Here is a 23,743-nt window from a genome sequence, read left to right as displayed (position 1 = left end):
TGGTCCCGGGTTCAAATCCTGGCAAGGGCATGTATTCGTGTGATGAGCATGGATATTTGTTCCTGAGTCATGGGTGTTTTCTATGTATTTAAGTATTTATAAATATTTATATATTATATATATCGTTGTCTAAGTACCCTCAATACAAGCCTTATTGAGCTTACTGTGGGACTAGTCAATTTGTGTAATAATGTCATCTTCTTCTTCTTCTTCTTCCTCGCGTTGTCCCGGCATTTGCCACGGCTCATGGGAGCCTGGGGTCCGCTTGACAACTAATCCCAAGATTTGGCGTAGGCACTAGTTTTTACGAAAGCGACTGCCATCAGACCTTCCAACCCAGAGGATAAACTAGGCCTTGTTGGGATTAGTCCGGTTTCCTCACGATGTTTTCCTTCACCGAAAAGCGTCCTATAATATTTATTTATTTATTTAATTTATTTATATGGAATACAAAGGAACCCAAATCCTAGATTTATCCATCCAACTTTGACAGTGTTCTTACGGCAAATTTATCCGCTATCCACCCTTGACATAAATTCACACATTCAATAATTCTTTTTATCTACAAGCTAAAAAATCGCTCCGCAAATTTAGTGCAACATAAATCCGAACGGTATTCATTGATAAAAATCCACATTTCAATGTCAGTTGCGGCTGACAACATCAGTGTCCAAACATACTTAGCACCGCGCACTCGCCGGCCACAGCGCGTTCTAAATTTAAAATTCAAATCATTCGAACGCCAGCTGATTATACGCGCAATAGAAGTGATTATAAGAAATTATAAACAAAATAGGAACGCGTTTATTTTAAACTTTGGAATGCTATGTGTCAATTATTGTGATAAAATGTGAGTAATGTAAAGTAATAAATTGTTTATTGCTGTTGTAATTTTGCAGGAAAATGTAATTATAGTTTGTTGATAATTATGTGTACTTATTTCATATACTTTTATAATTTGATTATGAGGGAACGAGTACATGATAAGATTTTTTTGATATTCTAATTATCACTAGGTATCATATACCTTGATAGTTACGAAAATGAATAATTCATTTTCCCAAACTTGCAATGAAATGTTGACATGACTTCAAATTAGGTTCAGAAATACCTATTATATAATAAACAGGAATTTCATACAGCCATACACACCCTGTAAAGCAACAATTTATGACACGTCTTACGTTCCGCTTTTTTTAGTATTTTTTTTATATTACTTGGGGGTCATTAATAGAAACGATTTGATTATTTTTGCGCTACGGCGCACGGTTTAGGAGGTACAGCCCTATAATAGTAAATTACGATACAAATGCGAAAAATAGGAAATTTGAAACGAGTGGCGATAAATTAAAACACGACCGAAGGGAGTGTTTTAAATCGACACGAGTTGCGAATTACCTATTCGCACATGTATCGTACAACGTTTTACAGTACATTATGTCCCTTTAAATGTTCGACACAGTAACGTAATATGCTAAATTTCGCACTAGCGCGGTAAAGTCTCATTTAAACTATCTAATTGAAAAATGGGGCAGTGCCACTAAAACTACTCTTAAAAATCTCCAAATCGCTCAAAATAAAATTATTAAAACACTTCAATTATGATTACTTAACTTCTAGTCGCAAAATTTATTTAGAAACAAAAATCTTAAATCTTAACCAACTGTACGTTAATAATACCTGTCTACTGATTCGAAAAATATTAGATAACAAAATCCACTCACAACTAAGTTTTACAACTAAATTACAAAAAGGCTTACGACCTCTACGTAATTCTAACGATCTTTGTCTTCAGCCAGCTAGAACGAAATGTGGCAAAAAAAATATTGGTTATGAAGGGACACAATTTTACAACAGCCTACCTAAAGAAATTAAACAGTGCAAAAATTACAATGTTTACAAGCGAAAACTATTGGACTACGTAATTCATAATATCTAAACACGGCCCTGGCAAACATTCCACATGGGAACAAAAGATATTGCACTATTAAGTAAAATATTGTCACTCAACTCAACGAGTATGTGTTTAGAGTTCAAAGTGCAATACGGCTAAAGTATAAGTGATAAAATTACTTAGCAACAGTTTTTAGTTAGTGAAAAATAAGCAGCTTGTATTTAATTTCACCAAAATAAAAATTAAATAAAGAGCAAAAAGCATCAATAAAAGGTAATGTGTGCTGTGTGCGTTGCAGCAAAACAAAAGGGTTCTGGCTCAGTAATACGCTCCACTCTTTCGGGTGAAGCACTGATAATTATTATCAGTGATCTGGGTTCTAGCAGAATTATTCTGCTAGAACCCAGATCACGAACGATTCACGATGTAACAAAAAAAACATATATATACATAAATATTTAGTAGCATGCCTATAAAATAATAATAAGTGTCGTAGTATGGATTATGTAAAAGTGTGGTGCGTGTTGGTGTATAGTACCTTATTATATCAGATGTCGAGTATAAAACGGCCTACAATAATATAAAGAGTTTGTACACATACAGACTAGATTCGGTAATCTGCAACCAAGTACCCGTGCGGTATTCCTGCAATTTGTTTATTTAAAAGGTACATTTTAAAATGAGACTTAAACGATTGCTTTGTTTTAAGGCATCCTAATGGTGGAGGGATATTATTCCAGCACTTGGTTGCGAGAGGGAGCATAAACCAACTTATACCGGGTGTGGCTTTTAGCACGAGTAAAAAAATAAACTGTAGGGTATGGTTTTAAAACTGACCAACATTTGTTCAGCGACTTTTAAAAATTAATTGTATTTTTATTTTTATTACACTTTAAAGTTTGTATGCACACAATGAATTGCAAATTTTGTTATGTTTAAAACGTGACAAGCAACGTCAATAAAACTGATGAGTATGACAGCAATCAGCATACATTGAAGATAATACTTAATTTGTATGAAAAATAGGAAGTCTGAAGACTTCATAATTTTTAAAAGTTATTGAACAAAACAAAAGCGTCATCGTTTGAGGAGTATTATCTATGTTTAAATTACTTGCTCGTGTTGTAGGCCACACCTGCGGTCGCAGTATGGTTCCATTTTTATCACCTGTCACTATTCCCGTCACTTTCGCGCTTACATACTTGTTAGAACGTGACAAGCATGGTGACAAATGATAAAGAGCCGACCATCTTAGCCCTACTGCGGTGGCAGCATGGTCCCATTATTATCACCTGTCACTATGCCGGCCCTTTCGTACTTACATACTTGTTAGAACGTGAGGAGAATGGTGACAAATGATAAAGCCGACCATCTTAGCCCTACTGGTATAGTTAATCGTTGACATATAATATATTTTCATTATATTTTTCATTTAAATTATTTTACAGATAAAGTTATTTATAACTTAGTGTTTTTGTAAATATGTTTGTTTTTTTGTTCTTTTTGACATTTTCGACAATACCTAGGTTGTCCCTAGCTATGTATACATTGACATTTTCTTTTTTGTGGTGACATTTCTTTATTTATTAATTTTATATTTTTTTTTTGTTTTAATGTTAAGTTGACGATCTTTTAGTGAAAGCCTTTGTTTTATCCTTTTGTGTAAAATACTGTGTCTTTTTCTTTAAGAAATAAATAAATCTAATCTAATCTAATCTAATATAGGTATGTCAAAGTCCCAGCGTACAGTATATATTTTGGACTGCAATCTTAAGATAATTCCTTAAAAGGCTTTAATTTTTGAATATGTGTGTGGTGGTCAAAAATTGTGGTATCAAACCTCGAACTTCTGCTGTATACTCCGAGTTTTTTTAATCCCTTAATTTCTAGGGTGAGCTTTAATTAAGTAATTTTATAATATTTGTTCCTGAGTCATGGTTGTTTTCTATGTATTTTAGTATTTATATATTTATCGTTGTCCGAGTACCCACAAGCCAGCCTTCTTGAGCTTACTGTGGGGCTCAGTCATTTGTGTAGAGTTGCCAATATTTTTTTTCTTAAAGAAACTGGTATTCTGATTAAGTAAATATGTATCTGAACGTAGAGCAATTACTTAAACCCGTTAATGCTGTTTACGCTGTATTGAGCCACTTCTACTTTGGGACCAACCCTGTAATCTCGAAAAAAAAATGTGGCTGTTCATCTGATCTGAAACTTCGTATGGAAGTGTCTTTTTTTTTTTTTATACTACGTCGGTGACAAACAAGCATACGGCCCGCCTGATGGTAAGCAGTCTCCGTAGCCTATGTAAGCCTGCAACTCCAGAGGAGTTTCATGCGCGTTGGCGACCCTAAGCCCTAAACCCGCCCCCCCCTCGTTGAGCTCTGGCAACCTTACTCACCGGCAGGAACACAACACTATGAGTAGGGTCTAGTGTTATTTGGCTGCTGTTTTCTGTAAGGTGGAGGTACTTCCCCAGTTGGGCTCTGTTCTAGAACTGGAATGACATCCACTGGCTGTGCCCTACCACACAAAGCGAGATGACATTCGCAATGCCCATACCTCTCTTTTGGACGCAGTTTAAGGACGTGCCCGGGTCCAAGGACGTACCCGGGTCCATTTGGGCCGGGCCACCGGGTTTGGCCCATAGTAAAATTTGCTCAGTATGATTTAAATCAGCGGTGGGCAAACTTTTTTCATAGCGGGCCAGAAAGCTTAAGACATTTCAGAGAAGGGCCAGAATTGCAGCAAAAATGTTTTTTTATTATTATTTCGCGGGTCATATACAAATTATTTCGAAGGACCTGCGGTGGGCCGGATAAAATCCTACCGCGGGCCGGAGCTGGCCGTACTTTGCCCACCACTGACCTAAATGTTAAGGGGTTTGAGTATTTGTTCGTTCAGATAGATACTGTATATCGCATGTCGGTATCTAAATGATCAGCCGGTACTAATCATCTGGAATCATTGACATGTGAGCGTAATGATTGCAATATGTACAGTGATGTTTGTTCTTGAGGATTCAAGGTCATTTGAGGAGTAAACGTTGTGTCGTTCTCGAAAACGTTCTCCGTTTTGTATGAGGAATGTTCTCGCGGGAGAACATTCCCAATAGTAAACAAAGAACATTTTCGAGAACGGCACAACTATCTTAACGATCTATTCTTCTTCCTCGCGTTGTCTCGGCATTTTGCCACGGCTCATGGGAGTCTGGGGTCCGCTTGACAACTAATCCCAAGATTTGGCGTAGGCACTAGTTTTTACGAAAGCGACTGCCATCTGACCTTCCAACCCAGAGGGTAAACTAGGCCTTATTAGGATTAGTCCGGTTTCCTCACGATGTTTTCCTTCACCGAAAAGCGACTGGTACATATCAAATGATATTTCCGAAAACCTCATTGATACGAGGCGGGGTTTGAACCCGCGACCTCCGGATTGCAAGTCGCACGCTTGGTAGGCCATCCCGCCAACGCCGTCCGGAACTCTATGTTCAAGTCCTACGCTTACTCTGGTTTATAATATTAGCGAAAAATCGTTGAGCATTAGACTTTTTATTTGCCGTGACATCTAGTGTCGAGTAGCAGTACTGAGAATTCCGCTACTTGACGCTAGATGTAGACTACGAAAATAATAGTATTTTTGGTAACAAAACCGTTGTATAGAGTGAGCACTCTTGGTCTTCTTAATTCTCTTTTGTATTTTTTTTTTATAATTTTTTTTAATAGCCTATTTTGTGTCCCACTGCTGGGCAAAGGCCTCCCCTTTTTTCCGCCACTGATCACGGTTTGAAGTATGTTCCCGCCAGTCTGCAAAAAGCGTCGAGGTCATCTCGCCATCTCTTTTTTGGTCTGCCTCTGCCCCGGCTATTTTGTGTTTAGCTATGCTAATTTTCCACCGTAATTATTACGTAACTAATTTATTTATTTTTCTAACTTTCAGAAGCCGTCAACCTTAGCGTATTAAACAGCTCCAAAATGGATTGGTGGCAGAGCACAAAGGAATGGGTAGGGTTATCCAAGAAGCAACCAAAAGTAGAAGACAATAGAAGTCAATATTCATTGGTATCTTGCGGCGAGCTGACGGCAGATATATTGCCAATATGGCTGGAGTTGCCAGATGAGGTGAAAAATGATCCTTCACTGGCTCCGTTTAAGAAATTGTATGAAAAAGAACATGGTAAGTTTTGAATTGAAAAAACAAAAAACAAGCATGTATAAATTATACATAGTGGTTGTATATTTGGGTTGAGACTGGGGCCCTGGGGGGAGAGCGCCCACAGGGTCTTCAAAGAATGTAGCCGCAAGTTAGTGGACTTGACGCGTGACCAGAGGGCTGGGTCATATCTAGCACAGCGGATCTATTGGGTCAAAGCAACGAATAAAATATGGTTCATGGTCAATGCCGTCAGGAGATGAAGTAGGTACACATGCTAGCTGTACAGTAATAATAACCGATCTTGTTGAACAATTGATGAACGCAAATTTTGTTAAATTTTAACGTAAGTATATTATATGCAGTTTGTTCTGTACTCTGTAGGTACTGTGAAGGTTGGAAACCTTCACAGTCTCTCGATAGATAACTGGCAAAAAGCTCAGCAACCCTATTGTCAAAAAAGCGGCCAAGTGCGAGTCGGACTCGCCCATGAAGGGTTCCGTACCATTTATGACGTATAAAAAAAAAACTACTTACTAGATCTCGTTCAAACCAATTTTCGGTGGAAGTTTGCATGGTAATGTATATCATATATTTTTTTAGTTTTATCATTCTGTATTTTAGAAGTTACAGGGGAGGGGGACACACATTTTACCACTTTGGAAGTGTCTCTCGCGCAAACTATTCAGTTTAGAAAAAAATGATATTAGAAACCTCAATATCATTTTTGAAGACCTATCCAAAGATACCCCACACGTATGGGTTTGATGAAAAAACATTTTTACTTTATTTTACGACGGATTAAAAAAAAAAACTACTTACTAGATTTCGTTCAAACCAATTTTCGGTGGAAGTTTGCATGCTAATGTACAGGGGTCGGACAAAAAGTGCGGATGACGTAAAAATGACGTACTTAATCTTGCACACAGGATGATGTTTGAGTTTGTATTTAAACTTCCGTGTGACACTGACATGTAGTAACAAAGTAGTATTAATGAAGTAACAAAATAATCGTAAATAAATCCATGGAATTAATAATACAGGTGGTAGGGTGATGTAGTGAATAAAATAAATTTCACGAAACTTGTTACCATAAGGTATAATTATTTGAAATTAGTTAGAACAAGTCTGTGGGATCCCCAGATAAATAGGTTTAATAGTCAAAAGTGGGAACAGTAGGTAAGATTAGCAGTATACGTATTTGTCACGTACCTCCAAAAACGGAAAATTGCCACAATATTCGAGTAAAGATGACATTTTAGAGCGTTTTCTTATATATTAGTAAATATAAATTTTAGCTAAATATAATCGTGAGGATACAATAGCTAAACAATAACGAAGTCAATTTATTGTTCAGTCAGCGTCAAATACTTCGTAGCAGTCAAATAGGGATTGCAATCCGGTCCGGCGGATCCGGTAATCCGGCCGGATCCGGCACTTTTCAGGAGCTACCGGATCCGGTAAAAATCACCGGATCCGGACCGGATCCGGTCAAATAAAAAAAACGCCTAAATACTGCACGCACTGTGCGGTTTAGATGAGGAAAAGGCGACGGATGAGAGATATGAACTTGAACAGAGCATAAAACGAATGAAAAAGTTTAAATTTAGTTAAATAAAAATATATTTATTATGACGATGACTGGGAACAGAAGTTGCCTTTCATGTTGGTGGCACGATACGACGATTACATAAATACTGTAATAGAAGGAAAAATTAAACGATGGAGATGCCATGGAAGGCATTTGTAATTTATGCTAAAGAGAAGAAAAGAGTGTCATAATGTTGTGTTAGGAGATAAAAGTAAACAAATGAGCAGGATTAAGTCGGCGGTACTCAACCGACTAGAGCTGGGCTAATCAATATGTGTCACATGTGTGAATGAATATAAGATTGTAAGTTTGTATTGAAAATAAATAAATAATAAAAATAAATAATCAATAAAATATAGGACATTATTATACAAATTGACCAAGTCCCACAGTAAGCTCAATAAGGCTTGTGTTGAGGGTACTTAGACAACGATATATATAATATATAAATATTTATAAATACTTAAATACATAGAAAACACCCATGACTCAGGAACAAATATCCATGCTCATCACACGAATAAATGTCCTTACCAGGATTTGAACCCGGGACCATCAGCTTCGTAGGCAGGGTCACTACCCACTAGGCCAAACCGGTCGGTCATGAATGTATGAAATGAAATGATAACATTGATAATCTTTAGTTTACTTCGATTTTATATATATATATGATAAAATATTGTTTATTTTCTATTCAAATTTGTGAGAGAATCTTTTGTATTTATAATTTCATCTAATCTTATGCAATTTCCTTAATGGTACATGCTACTCTAGTAAGACTCTGCTCATGCTACTCTAATGTCTAGCCAATTCTTTATTTGATCCATGTACTTTTCTTAAGGAGTCCCTTTCCGCGATGGATTTCAATCCTACACTCTATTATTTTTCGCATGAGATCGTCGTGTCGTGTTCCATTCCCTATAATTTGACCAATATACTTTTCTGTAAATAAAAAAAGGTATTTTTTTTTAAATCATACAGACTACTACTTTCTTGGGCAAAAAATGAGGGAAAATTTAATATCATTTTGGTTAATAGTAAAATATCTTATTTTCTTACTAGAATGGATGTCAACGTTACAAAGAATTCAATCAATGAACAGTTACAAAAACTTGTCATTTCAAGGAGTTCCAATTCCCACCCCACATCCCATTACCGGGCTTTGGAAACTGATCAAATTTATAATTGTAAACGAAAATTTGAGCACTTGTGAATGGTATATATAATAAATGACCGATTTCATATTTGGGTTTTTAAGTGATATTGACAAGGTCACACTTTTTACTACTAAGGGTTATTTTATTGTTAAGAAGTTATTTATTAACTTCAAATTATAGATTTAGGAATTCGTATTATGCAAAAAACTAGAAAAATATGTCATTTAATTAATTTTGATATCCCTATACCAAACCGGATCCGGTCCGGCCGGATCCGGCCGGGTTATGGCCAAAATCCGGCCGGATCCGGCCGGATTGAAAATCAATCCGGTTTGCAATCCCTACAGTCAAAGTAGCCAAATAGTTCGGTACACCATATATTTAGTATGGTGTACCGAACTATTTGGCCACTATGACTGCTACGAAGTATTTGACGCTGACTGTTCATCTGATTGACAATGTGTCAGTCAAAAACGTACTTACTCATTTCAAGTGGCGATATCGTTTAATAAAGAGGTCAATAAAGAGATTGATAAATGATACGTGATAATTGTTTATGAAAATCAAAAATACTATTTGAAATCATCCTATAAGTGGTTTGACGTCATTCGCACTTTTTGTCCGACCCCTGCTAATGTATATCATATATTTTTTTTAGTTTTATCATTCTGTTAATTTAGAAGTTACAGGGGGGGAGACACATTTTACCACTTTGGAAGTGTCTCTCGCGCATTATATATATTAGAAATAAATATATATACGAGTATTAGAAAAAAATGATATTACAAATCTCAATATCATTTTTGAAGACCTATCCATAGATACCCCACACGTATGGGTTTGATGAAAAAAAAAATGAGTTTCAGTTCTAAGTATGGGGAACCCCCAAAATTTATTGTTTTTTTTTTCTGTTTTTGTGTGAAAATCTTAATGCGGTTCATAGAATACATCTACTTACCAAGTTTGAACAGTATAGTTCTTATAGTTTCGGAAAAAAGTGGCTGTGACATAAACGGGTTCCGTTTTTTGCCATTTGGCTACGGAACCCTAAAAAAAATACTTGTTAGGTAAATTTTCTACCTACTGTTCGAGGTTGTATCTTTCAAAAGGCCATCTCTGTCAATCTATCAATGTTAAACTCTGTTTGCACGAGCATAGTCATGCAAATTGTCATATAATTTTTTTCAACAGCCCGCCAAATACAGGTAAATGATGTGCTAAAAATGGTCATACCTAATTATTACAATACATTCATAATTTACATATATACAGTCGCCATCAGATATATCGGAGCGGCCGAGGTGCTCAATAATATCTGAACATGCACTCTAACGCCTTGACAATAGAGGCGTGTTTAGATATTTGTGAGCACCCAGGCCGCTCCGATATATCTGCTGGCGACTGTATATATATAGTTACTAGGTAAAGATTTGATTTATGAGACCATTTATGTCGCGGTTTGTCGTCAATTTGAATGTAGGTAGGTGTCATAATTTTAACTTGTTTGTATAAATCATTTAAGGTGCATGTGTAACATGTTGACTTTGCCCACTTTTTTGGATAGGTTGAAACATGATTTCCGAGAACTCGCCTGGAAGCCTGGCCAAAATAACAAATGCTTTGGTCTAGTACTGTAAATTATATAGCATATATTGTCCAATAAGTAAGGACTTACTATCCTCTAATAATCATATCTTTACAAAAAGAGAATTAAATGTTTTTAATCGCTATGTGCACGACTGTCACGCAACCTAGCGTCCGCAAGTCTAGAGGAAAACGTCAATTCACTACATCTTATAAAACTACTCCATAACTAAAAACTACTTTCATCTATGAATAGAGTGACTCTAGAGGAAAGCTTAGGTATATAACTTGTTAAGGTTTTGTGTCAATTGGTTGAAATATAACGATGTTGTCGGAAAAAATCACGCTGGCTAGGAGCTTTAATAAAAAACGCTGCCTAATCCGTTTGAGCTATAACAACACAAAGTATGGTGGGGTTGTTTCTCATTTATAGGTCTACAAAAAGGTCCACGATGTTAAATGTCTATCTTTTAAGGATAACTTACTATACCCATTCATAACTTCTAGAAAAAGATCACGTAATATGTGGCATTTGCAAAGCTATTTATATGGATACATTATTAGTAATTATCAAACTAAATACATTAGTTATATTAAGCATTTCATGCAGATTTCGAGCCATATAACTTGTACGAAACTAATTTTTACCAATTCCACAAGTCGAAACGGCTAAGTACCTAGGCCGTATTGACGCCGGCCTAAAGTGGGCCCCACACATACAGGCAACTTGTGACAAATTAGCCGCAGCGTGTTTCGCACTGTCCAGGATAGCACCCAGTTTATCTATAGAGAACATAAAAACTGCTTACTATGGTTATTTCCACTCGATTCTTACGTAGGGTGTAGATCTCTGGTGCACAGCGGCAGATCGCGACAGAGTGTTTAAAATGCAGAAACGAGCCCTGCGTATAATCGATGGAAAACCTTTTGACCATCCTGCTCAGTCGTTGTTTAAAAAACATAAAATCTTAACGTTACCGTCTATATACATATTGACTGTGTGCATGCATGTAAGGTCAAATATACATAATTATAAATCTAGCGCAAAACTTTGCAACACCGCGGCGCGAAGGCGACCACGGTTGCAAATCCCAAAGCAACGACTCGCTAAGTCTCGACGATCGCTTGACGTCATGGGATTGCCTACAATTCCGTACCTAATGTCATCAAAGACTCTGCCAGCGATGCGATATTCAAAAAGAAGCTTAAATCCCTTCTAATAGATCAGGCATACTATCGTATTGCCGACTTTATGAGTGCGCCGGTGCCAAATTGACCCAGCTGCGTTTGGAAAACAGGTTTTTAGTACCTAACCTACCTACAAATGTTACTGTTTCCTTGTTTTGTTACTTATATATAATGATAAGTAATCAATAGTTTTTAGATTTATGACGTGTAAAATGTACTATGTTTATATTTACCAATAAAGTCTGTATTCTGTATTCTGTATTACCACCTTATGCGCTGGGATCGCTTTACTTACCCCCACCATGCAATTCGCACGGTCCCAAAAATTAGAGTATTATGTCAATTTGTAAACCAGGTGGTGAAAAATATCATTATATCATCATATCAACCCTTTATCGTCAACTGCTGAGCATAGACCTCTCTTCCAGTACGCCACTTGTCCCGGTCCTGAGCCAATCTCATCCAGAAGTGACCCGCAATCTTCCGAATGTCGTCCACCCAAAAAAAATGAAAAATATATTAAGTAGATTGTATGTATGTATGAATGTATGTATGTATGTATGTATGTATGTATGTATGTATGTATGTATGTATGTATGTATGTATGTATGTATGTACTTTATTGTACATAGAAATAAAAACACGAAAAACACAGTTACAGAGTAAATTAAATACAACAAAGGCGAACTTATCCCTGTATGGGATCTCTTCCAGTTAACCTTTGAGGAAATGAGTAAAACAGAAGTAACGGTGAATGAATGACAAACACAAACAAAAGTGTACAATCACATTCATTGTCGTTGTTATATCCGCTAAGTGTACTTGCATCAAACTAAATAACAATTACATATACGATTGATGTTACACGTATCTCCTAATTTCTGTGCAAATATAGTACCTATAGAGACTACACGGATAGCGCTCTGTCTCTTTCACGCCCTGAGGGCCTACCGCGAACCACGTTCGGCGTGTTGCGTCTCTGTCGCACTTATAAATTCGTACGCAAGTGTGACAGGGAGGCATCACGTCGAACGTGGTTCGTGGTAGGCCTTCTGTTCCCCGCACCCAAAAGGCGCATCTAGTTTGAAATTAAGAACCATAATATCAATAGTTAAGGAATAAATTAAGATTACCTAGCATCCATCGCAGAATGATACCTATCAAATCTCTATTTGTGACCCCGGCCGGCAAAGCCTCCCACTTTGTCGCATGCCATAAGGACGAGATTTGCTTGTATTGTAGTGTTTATACGAATGACCTGTCAAGGCGTCTTTATGGCAAGCGACAAAGTGGGCCGTTTTGCCGGCCGCGGTCACATTTTTATTTTAAATGGTAAGTAATTCTGTCTGTCTGTCTGTTACTTCTTTACACTTAAACCGCTGAACCGATTTAGATGAAATCTTGTATGAAGATAGTTTGAGGCCCGAGCAAGGACATAGGATAGATTCAATTAATCATCATCATTACACGCGGACAAAGTCGCGGGCAAACGCCAGTTTTATAATATCATTATTATCATACCCCGGACAGACGGAGCAATTTAGGGTTTGACAATTTCATTTCATTTATTCATTGTGAAGTCATGTACATTTCAATTAAGATGTTATATATATGAACAAGTCAGAACATGACACCCCGTAGGGGCATACAATATTACTTAAAGCTAATAACAGTACCTACATAATTAACTAACAAAATAATTACAAGAATGAGAAACGTATACTATAGGTCAATTATTACATGTCATATAATATCTTTTTTTATAGGCTATAAATTATTATCATTTAAAAAATCTTTAACAGAGTAGTAACATTTGTCAATAAGGAATTTAATTTATTTATTTTTAAATACTGTCAACTGGGGTTCTAGCTTTATATAATCATGAATTTTATTAGTTATAACTATACATTTATAATGAGGACTATTTCTGTATATTTCCAAGTTGGTTTTTGGTAATATTAATTTATTTCTATACTTCGTTCTAGTATTTTCCTTATCTTGCTTTAGTTCGAATAAATCTGGATTTTCCCGAACAAAGAGAGCGGCTTGTAAAATATAGATGCAAGGCAAGGTTAATAATTTAAATTCAATAAAGAAAGGGCGATAACTGTTGGGGATATGCACATTTGCCTGGATACGAATACATTTTTTTTGCATCACAAACAGTTTTTTGGAATCGGTACTGTCTCCCCACAGCACCACGGCGTAGCGGAGCCATGCGTAAGCATATGCGTGATATGCCGATAGTGCACACTTGAAATCTGTATTTGATTTTAGTAAGTATATTATGCCCATATAACAATTTTGATATTTTTGTTTTAATATGTTCAATATGTTCTTTCCAATTTAAGGCCGAGTCTATTGTTACACCTAGTAAGTTATGACAATTTAGGGTTTGACAATGGTTATGACAATTTAGGGTTTGACAATGGTTATGAAAATTTAGGGTTTGACAATGGTTATGACAATTTAGGGTTTGACAATGGTTATGACAATTTAGGGTTTGACAATGGTTATGACAATTTAGGGTTTGACAATGGTTATGACAATTTAGGGTTTGACAATGGTTATGACAATTTAGGGTTTGACAATGGTTAGACAATTTAGAGTTTGACAAATGAAAATCAAGCAGATATATCTGCAAATCAAATAAATAATAATAAGTTAAATAATAATGCAAACATATCTGCTTGATTTTCAATTTTCATTTGCCTTTGCACTATTAACAAACCTAAATTGCTCCCGTCTGTCCGGCCTATGATCATTATAAAGGCTTCTGGTTTTCGTAAAGACATAAGTAGGTGTATGTTTATTGTTTAAATATAAAATTCTATAATGTCAATCTGATTACATATTATTGCTGCCTTCCTTGTGTAATTAGAGCGACATTATAGATCATTCATAATTCATTCATTCATTCATTTTTAATTGCTAAACTACATGCAATTGTTTTTAAATCATAGTTATTACAATATTAAAATTATTTGTAATGACCAAGATACATTTAAAATGACATTACGAAGTATTATTATTTATTACAAACCTGGTACTTATCTAGAAGGTCACTGGTGTTTCTACGCTACATATTACCATTTGTCATAATAGGATTGTAATAATACTTCCTAATGTCATTTTAAATGTATCCCGTGAAATTTTTCCTGAAATTTCTGAGAACTTTTTCAACTTTTTGGCAACTCTGAGACTTGCACAGATATGCAAGTTGAGGATGTGATCAACCATTTATGCGGTTTTTATGCAATTAAAGTACAGCAGCCGCGTAACCGTTGAAATTAGGACCTGAATAGGAAATATTACCCGGGTACGTTTTTTTTTTTTTTTTTTTTTTTTTTTTGGCCCTACCACACAGAGCGAGATGACATTCACAATGCCCATACCTCTCTTGTGGACGTAGTTTAAGGACATACCCGGGTCCAAAATCCTTTTCCAACGTCCTTTTGGACCCGGGTACGTCCTTAAACTACGTCCACAAGAGAGGTATGGGCATTGTGAATGTCATCTCGCTCTGTGTGGTAGGGCACAGCACAGCGGATGTCATTCCAGATCTAGGGCAGAGCCCAACTGGGGAAGTACCTCCACCTTACAGAAAACCGCAGCCAAATAACACTAGACCCTACTCATAGTGTTATGTTCCTGCCGGTGAGTAAGGTTGCCAGAGCTCAACGAGGGGTGGGAGGGGGTTAGGGTCGGCAACGAGCATGTAACTCCTCTGGAGTTGCAGGCGTACATAGGCTACGGATACTGCTTACCATCAGGCAGGCCGTATGCTTGTTTACCACCGACGTAGTATAAAAAAAAAGAAACGCTGCGTAGGGGGCGCCATTACCACAATCTACCATCCATTCTGAGCGCCTTGGCCACTCCAATATATCTGATGGTGATGCCGACTGTACTAATGCTTTCACAATACTGTGTGTACGTGTGCAGATATTTACGAGTGCAATGTTCGCTCCAATATATCTGATACTGCATTTATATGTATTTTTTTTTAATACTACGTCGTTGGCAAACAAGCATACGGCCCGCCTGATGGTAAGCAGTCTCCGTAGCCTATGTACGCCTGCAACTCCAGAGGAGTTACATGCGCGTTGCCGACCCTAACCCCCTCCCGCCCCTCGTTGAGCTCTGGCAACCTCACTCACCGGCAGGAACACAACACTATGAGTAGGGTCTAGTGTTATTTGGCTGCTGTTTTCTGTAAGCTGTGGCTGTGTTTTATGTATTTTTATCCTCATAAGACCAATTTTATTCTTAGATCATAGTTTATTTTTTAGCGACCTAATTCTAATTATAGCAGTGTGATCTACGTAGCAACACCGCGTAGTAGCTGTTACAATTCATTTGAAGATCCGAAATATACTACATATTTCAGAACAAAGTATCGTAGAGCTTTAATTTGATGAATTAAGACTAGTAATTGTTTTAGTTTTATTGTGAAGTGGGTGGAATAAAGGAATAAATAGAATACATAACTTTAAAGAGATAGTCAGAGGTTCAATATCTGGGAGGCCGAGCTTTGCTGGGAAAACATAAAACTCAAAAATGCGCATTTTCCCATAGATAAGGCCTAGATCGATTTTTCGCCCCCGAAAACCCCCATATAGCAAATTTCATGGAAATCGTTAGAGCTATTTCCGAGGAAGCCGCTGACGACGAAAAAGAATGCCGCACTTTCTTCAGGGGGCTAGCCAAAACACACCCGTCGATGAGAATGAAAATAACCTACGATTTCTACAGGCGGCACAAGCAAAAAGAAAGGCGGCGGATCAAAAACACCTTTATTCCAATGTCAAAGTGGGAAAGAGAACTCGACAATATGGAGGGGCCCTTCATTGACGAACTCATCGATGAGGACCCGTCAGAACTAGGAGATGAACCCACAATGGAAGACATTGACAAAATCCTTAGCCAAATGCGAAACGGCACTGCTCCCAGTATTGACCAGGTGGTCACGGAGTTATACAAGGCAAACACGCAAGATCTAAAGTCCGAGATTTTAGATCATATAAAAACGGCTTGGATAAAAAATATCCTTCCGTCCACTTGGACACAATCAGTCCAAGTACCCCTACCAAAAAAACCGAACCCGAAAACGGTAAACGACTACCGACGCATTTCAATTTGCACCACAGGCTACAGAATATACGCCAACTTTCTCCTAACGAAGCTAGATGAAATAACCAAAGAACTAGGCAACTACCAAGCAGCCTTTCTAAAAAATAGATCTACAGACGACCACATGTTCACACTACGTCGCATCCTTGATGAAGAATGGAGAGCTGGTAAAAAAACCTACGTCCTCTCGATCGACCTAGAAAAAGCATTCGACACAGTGGACTTAAACGCCCTCAGAGATATTTTACTGAGCAGAACCAACAGAGCTATGACCAATAGAATAGTCAAAGCGGCCATGAACGAATTGACCTGCATAAAATGGTTCGGTCAGCAAACCAGGTGGATTAAAAAAGGCAAAGGCGTCAAACAGGGGTGCCCTCACTCTCCTAGGCTATTTACTATACTAATGGACGACGTATTTGTAACTCTTGAAGATGAGCTTACCTTCTTGAAGCTTAATCAGGACAAAGAAATACAATTACCGATCATACTAGCTTTTGCTGATGACGTAATTATAGTTTCCAATTGTTTAAAACAACTGGACACCATTTACACCAAGACCAAAAGCCTTATTCGAAACGGTAGGCCTTAGAGTTAATGAAACTAAAACTAAATTAAATACGGATCAAGGTCAAAGAAACTTCATCACACTCAGTAACACACCAATATCCCCAGTGAATGAAATTAGATATCTAGGGACTTACATCACGTCTACTCTATGTAGAAACAACACAGTTCACAAGCGATGCAAGCAGGCAGTCCGGAACGCCAAGATCCTCACAAACTTCATCAAAGAGTCCCGTATGCAATGGCAGATCACACGTCTGCTATATAAAATGGTAATCGAACCCACCATCACATACGGGCTCAAATGTACGGCCTTAACCAAAGCCAATAGATCTAAACTCAGACGATACGAACGAATAATCCTAAAAGACATGATAAATATGTCAGGAACAATGCCGAGACCCGGTAAGGCTCGTGACATACTAATCGGCAAAACAATAACTAAAAGAATAAAATGCCTCCGAATGTGCTACCTAGGACACATCCTTAGACGCCCAAAACCGCACCTTCTAGAAGCCGCATATAGCTATAAAGCCAGTAAACTTAAAGTCGGCAGACCAATTTACACATGGGTAAACTCACTAACACAGGACATGGAGTATTACACCAGGCACCCCTCTGAGTGGCTCAACATGGCAAACGATAAAGGCGAATTCATCAAAGCAGCAAGAGAAATATATCAACTGGACGAAACTGACAGCGAATCAGACGAAGAAGAACCAACCTGCCGAATCGACGAGCAAACCACATCGCAAGGTGATATCGACCTTGCGTGATACAAGATTTTACGAAGACCCACACGGAAGCGACGAGCAGCATATCACCAACGCTCTCCCTCGACGACATAACCTACCCCACCTGCCTTCCAATATTGGCTCTAGGCTGCATAGCCGGCTGATTATAACTATCCCTCTCCCATCCCAAGAGCGTGTCACTCCCCATAAAATTACGTCCCCCGGTATGCCGGCTAGACCGGAGCAGGCATGTCCCTGGCCGGGAGCGGCGTCTCTTGTCTTGTCTTGTAAATCGTTAGAGCTATTTCCGAGCTTCCCGAAATATACATGTTTAAGAATTGCTTGTTTATAGGTGTAAGATAATAAACTTTGTTATTTGTGGGTACTTTTTATTCCATCCAGAATGTTCTTCAAATTTACCAAATTTTAGCAAATTAGTACTACAACCAAATAAAAATCTGCCCAGTTATGTTCGTACTAGTATTTCCCATTCAGGGATAAAATTAAGCCCAGTAATTTCGGTATCCTTGATTTCTGAGAACAGATAGAGATTACTTCAGTTTTTCTGTGCCTGTTTAACTTAAGCGCGCAATTTCCCTTAATTCTCTTCTAGTACCACTTTGATTGAACTAAAACTCTTAATATTTTTTTCCAAATTACAGGAAAAATCCCAGAAATATCAAAGAATCCAGAGTCGCAGAAGCGATTGGCGAATGTACAGTCAGCCCCAATGCTACAGTCAGTACAAACAGACGAGGTCCAATACATAGACGGCTGTGCCAAGAGTGAAGCTGCAGAGAAACTGGGCAACCATGATGGGAAACCAATGTAAGTATCCCTCTCTCGGGTTGGTCTTTCATCTCTGAGGATTATGGTCAGTATCAGGGTCGCATCTGGAGCGGACGATCTGCCTCCACCGGTCTCTGTACAGCACATAAGCCGGCCTAGCCAAGCTCTTCGACAACGAAACGCTTTGTGTATCTCTATTATCACTCTCTTCCATATTAGTGCAACAGTGACACTTGCGTTTCGATTGCTATGGAGCGTAAGCAGTTTGCATGTTGGCTTCGCGGCCAGGACAAATTGGATCGGTCCATCTTGTTGGTTAGCGACCGCGCAATCTTTGCCTTTGGTATTTCCAACCACATATAAGTATAGTCTTAAGTCGGATCCCTTTGTTTGACATAATTATTGCGAGTCATAATGTAATGTTAGTCATATTATCATTATCATATCAGAAACTCTCCAATTCTTCGAGCCCTCAGGACAATTAACGTGTTCTTGTCATCAGCCCCTGACTGCGATGTGTTTGCTAGCAGATGGGTAAATGTATGTCGTGAATGTTTGAAATACTGTGAGATGATGGATGAATGATTTGTTTTCTATTGTTTATCGTATTGTTTGACATGAAATTGTATAATTACATATTTTAAACCACTTGACATATTTTTAATTTATAATATTTGCACGACTTAATTGTAATTCAATAATTATGTACTTACTATTTTGCATGTATACATTTGCCAGCGCTTTGGTGCGAACTGTAATGCTGTGTAAATATATCGTAATATAAATAAATATAATTAGTCATAACTCTGAAATCAATAACTTTTCAGAGATTTCCTTAGGTTATCTTATAGATAGGTTAGGTTTGTTTTATGGTAATCCTGAAAAGTTACGCGTTTCTGACAAAAACCAAATTATGGCTAACGAAAATGCGGACAAACAATACATTATGACTTAAAACTTTATGGGAAACAATAGAGACCCAGTCTTAAGTATAATATTCACAATAAAGTGGTGTAAAGTGTTTTCGAAGTGGCTCTCTTTATTCTTAAGAAAACTGATGAGAAATGTGAATTTTATCCACAAGAGTGACAAAGTAATTTATTGTGAATTTTGAGTTTCTTTGCTCATGTTGGCTGGTAGAATTGACTTTTAAGTTATGATTTTAATGATAAATGTATGACTGAATTAAATGATACTTCGTCTCTTTCAGTTCGGAGCATAGACTTCCAACTTCTCGACCATCGCAGGTATGTTTCTATAAGTCTTCAACGTAACACCAGATTTATCTGCAATAAGTATGGTCAAGTATGGTTTATAATCTTCCAATATAGGTATACGAGGGGTCATCCAAAAGTAATGAAAGACACATCACATGTTTAAAAACATATTTTATTTTTCAACTTAGATGCTGGGGGCTAGATCTGCCGAATATGGGGGGGGGAGGGGGTCCGGCAATTTGAACCCTGCATGACGTATGGCTGCCACTGCGACATCAGTTTTGTTGGGGGCCCTTTGTTCGGGCGGGAACAATCTAGGCACCCAACTTTTTTTTTTTTTTTTTTTTTATTCCAACGTCGGTGGCAAACAAGCATACGGCCCGCCTGATGGTAAGCAGTCTCCGTAGCCTATGTACGCCTGCAACTCCAGAGTTACATGCGCGTTGCCTAACCCCCCCCCCCCCCCCCCCTCGTTGAGCTCTGGCAACCTTACTCACCGGCAGGGACACACTATGAGTAGGGTCTAGTGTTATTTGGCTGCGGTTTTCTGTAAGGTGGAAGTATTTCCCCGGTTGGGCTCTGCTCTAGATCTGGAATGACATCCACTGGCTGGATAGGTACCTATCCTTCGATCGTGATCTTTTTGACGTTATCTTCAGTAAGGACGATATATGGGCGGTTTTGGCGGTTCTCGTCATTGGTTGATGTTCTACCCAGGTGAAACTGCTTGCACCAGCGTGCAACTGTAGGATACGGGGAAGTAGAGTCCCCCAATGTTCCCGCTAAATCAATCAATCAATGTGCATATCTTCAGTACACATTTTTTTCAAACAGAAGTAACGGTGCTCACTTCAGTTTTCTCCATTTCCACGCATTAATTCCGACAACTCACGAATAAAAGGATTTATCTCACACTCACTAACAGATCTATATTATTTAATTCTATTTTTTTTATTTACTAGCCAGGAATCACTTTATAAAATCATACCACTTTTTTCTGTTTTCATCCACAAAAATACTTTAATTATCATTACTCCTAGATCATTTCTCGTATGTAGGACGACTGGTCTGGCCTTGTTGGTAGTGACTCTGCCTTTAAAGATGGTCCTAGGTTCTAATTCTGGCAAGGGCATTTATTTTTGTGACGAGCACAGATATTCGATCGTGAATTTGTTTTTCGTGGTGTTTTCTATTGAAGTATTATATATATCGTTGTATGAGTACCCATAACCCATAACACAAGCCTTCTTTTTTCTTTTGAATATAAGTATTTTTTTGGCAGCTGTAAAGGGTCTGATAAAAGTTACCGACGGCGAAAATGGTCTGGCAATGAAAAAAAGTTATTAGAAGTACGAGTATTAGAACAAATTAAATTATTTTTAGAAAATATTTTTATTTGTTTTCATTTCAAGTAGAAACACTACTATATAAATTATAAACTGAAATAAATGTCATATACCAAGAAAATAATTTAATTTGTTCTAATACTTCTCATAGATTGGCAGCGCCATCTCTCTCGATAGCTCGGTATCACCTGAGTTGACACAGTTAGAAGGTATGAACCTTACTGTTCTACCTTAGAGATGGCTAGGGGGCGCCGTAAGCCTTCAGTAAGAAATGCATATATTTGGAAAAGTTCGCCTAATGCTGCCGTGACCCCGGTGGCCGAGTGGCTCAGGCACCTGCCGCGATAGCAGAGGACGCTGGTTCGATTCCAGCCTGGGGCACTGGAGGCCTTGGTCACTTTTTCTTGGTATATGACATTTATTTCAGTTTGAAGAAAAGTTAATATTATTTTTACCAACCTTTAGCACCTTGTACCGGACAAATGGCAGTCGGGCCAATATAGCAAGTATGCAGACATTAAAAGTAAATACTAACACTATATTATCTCATGAGAAAACAAGTAAGGTCTCATTATGCAGCTTACTGTGTGGTTTAGTCAATCTGTGTAACGATGGCCTGTAATATTTATTTATTTATTTATGTGTGTCGTTAGATGGCGCGTGCCCGCCACTACGTGAAGATAACAATTCTTCTTAGCTGCTGGGTGTTTTTTACTGTTTGCTTTATGATGTACAATGAGAAGGAGGACAACGTCAGCATAACTGCAGTGGTGCCTGGAGAAATTAAAGGTGAACAGACAGAATTAAAGTTGTACTAGTTTATTGTCTTCTTCCTCGCGTTGTCCCGGCATTTTTGCCACGGCCCATGGGAGCCTGGGGTCCGCTTGACAACTAATCCCAAGATTTGGCGTAGGCACTAGTTTTTACGAAAGCGACTGCCATCTGACCTTCCAACCCAGAGGGTAAACTAGGCCTTGTTGGGATTAGTCCGGTTTCCTCACGATGTTTTCCTTCACCGAAAAGCGACTGGTAAATATCAAATGATATTTCGTACTTAAGTTCCGAAAAACTCATTGGTACGAGCCGGGGCTTGAACCCGCGAACTCCGGATTGCAAGTCGCACGCTCTTACCGCTAGGCCACCAGCGCTTCACTACTACTAGTTTATTGTACATTCACATAATATTTCCGACGTAGTTTTACCTTCCTTGTTTCATCCATATAATGCGAAACGTCACTTTAAACGTCGCAGATGAAGCTACGGCACAGACTTACTTATTAATAATAAATGGCTCAACCCCTCTCAAAAAATTCAAAAATTCAAAAATTTATTCTGCAAGTAGGCCTCAAGGGCTCTTTTACAAGTCAATACAACATTTATAGTAACATCATATAGTGACATGAAAAATACATAACAACATTTTATAAATACAACAGCCAATACCTGGGTAAACTTTACATTATAATAATCTTAAAATAAATAATTACTACAATACAATAGAGATGTATAGTCTCTATGGTTAAAAACACATTAAATCTGGAGATGTAAAAGGTCCCCAATGTCAGAGTCTCATGCTGCCTTTCAAATTTGATAATTGAAAAGGTGACATTAAAAACAATAGATTTAAATTCCCACTCACGGATCCGTGTCTAAGGGCCTGTTTAACAATGTCCAAGTAAAGTATTAGATAGCTAATTAACAAATACATTAACTGTCTGATAAAACTTCCTGCAATACTTAGCACTTTATACACAGTTAAGCTTATTTGAAGATTGTGAAACGCCAACGATGACTTTATTCGTTAGATAAGTGGCAAGTAGCTTCATCATCATAATCATATCAGCCTTTTATCGCCCACTGCTGAGCATAGGCCTCTCTTCTAGTACGGCACTTATCCCGGTCCCGAGCCAGTCTCATCCAGAAGTGACCCGCAGTCTTCCGAATGTCGTCCACCCAACGAGCCAACGGACGCCAGGCACTCCTTTCGTCTGAAAGCGGCCACCATTCCGTTAGCATTTTGGCCCACCTGCCATCACTCTGCCTGGCAACATGTCCCGCCCAGCTCCATTTTAATTTGGTAATGACGTGTCCGACGTCTTGCACCTTGTAGCTTATTTAGGACTTAACTAAGACATTGTGAAACAGGCCCTAAGCATGTTACGAAGGGTTAATAGCGTCATTCATGAATATCATTTAAAATAATTATATTAAATGCTCTTGCCTTTCTATCGTGAATGAGACAAAGAGACAAAATGATTTAGGTTTTTATGTAAATAAGAGAAGCATGTAAACGAAGTACCAAATTTAACGATAAGTAATGTTATATTACATTATAGTTTAGGTCTTAATTGATTAAATATATATTAACTATTAACGCACGTTGTGTTTACC

At 37.9% G+C, this 23,743-nt stretch overlaps 1 protein-coding gene across 1 annotated transcript in view; it reads left to right on the top strand.

Moving 5' to 3' along the window:
• The first annotated feature begins 685 nt into the window (after nucleotides 1-685).
• LOC133533685 (P protein-like) overlaps nucleotides 686-23,743 on the top strand; it is a 50,634-nt gene continuing 27,576 nt past the window's right edge. Inside the window, exons 1-5 of the mRNA XM_061872711.1 lie at nucleotides 686-850; nucleotides 5,834-6,070; nucleotides 18,663-18,828; nucleotides 20,000-20,036; nucleotides 22,006-22,141. Coding sequence (XP_061728695.1) covers nucleotides 5,869-6,070; nucleotides 18,663-18,828; nucleotides 20,000-20,036; nucleotides 22,006-22,141 — 541 coding nt within the window. The 5' untranslated portion in view covers nucleotides 686-850; nucleotides 5,834-5,868. The remainder of the gene's footprint in view (nucleotides 851-5,833; nucleotides 6,071-18,662; nucleotides 18,829-19,999; nucleotides 20,037-22,005; nucleotides 22,142-23,743) is intronic.

This window comes from Cydia pomonella, unplaced genomic scaffold (genome assembly GCF_033807575.1).
Source record: "Cydia pomonella isolate Wapato2018A unplaced genomic scaffold, ilCydPomo1 PGA_scaffold_199, whole genome shotgun sequence".
NCBI classification, from domain to species: domain Eukaryota; kingdom Metazoa; phylum Arthropoda; class Insecta; order Lepidoptera; family Tortricidae; genus Cydia; species Cydia pomonella.
This window is presented reverse-complemented; position numbering and strand designations above follow the sequence as displayed.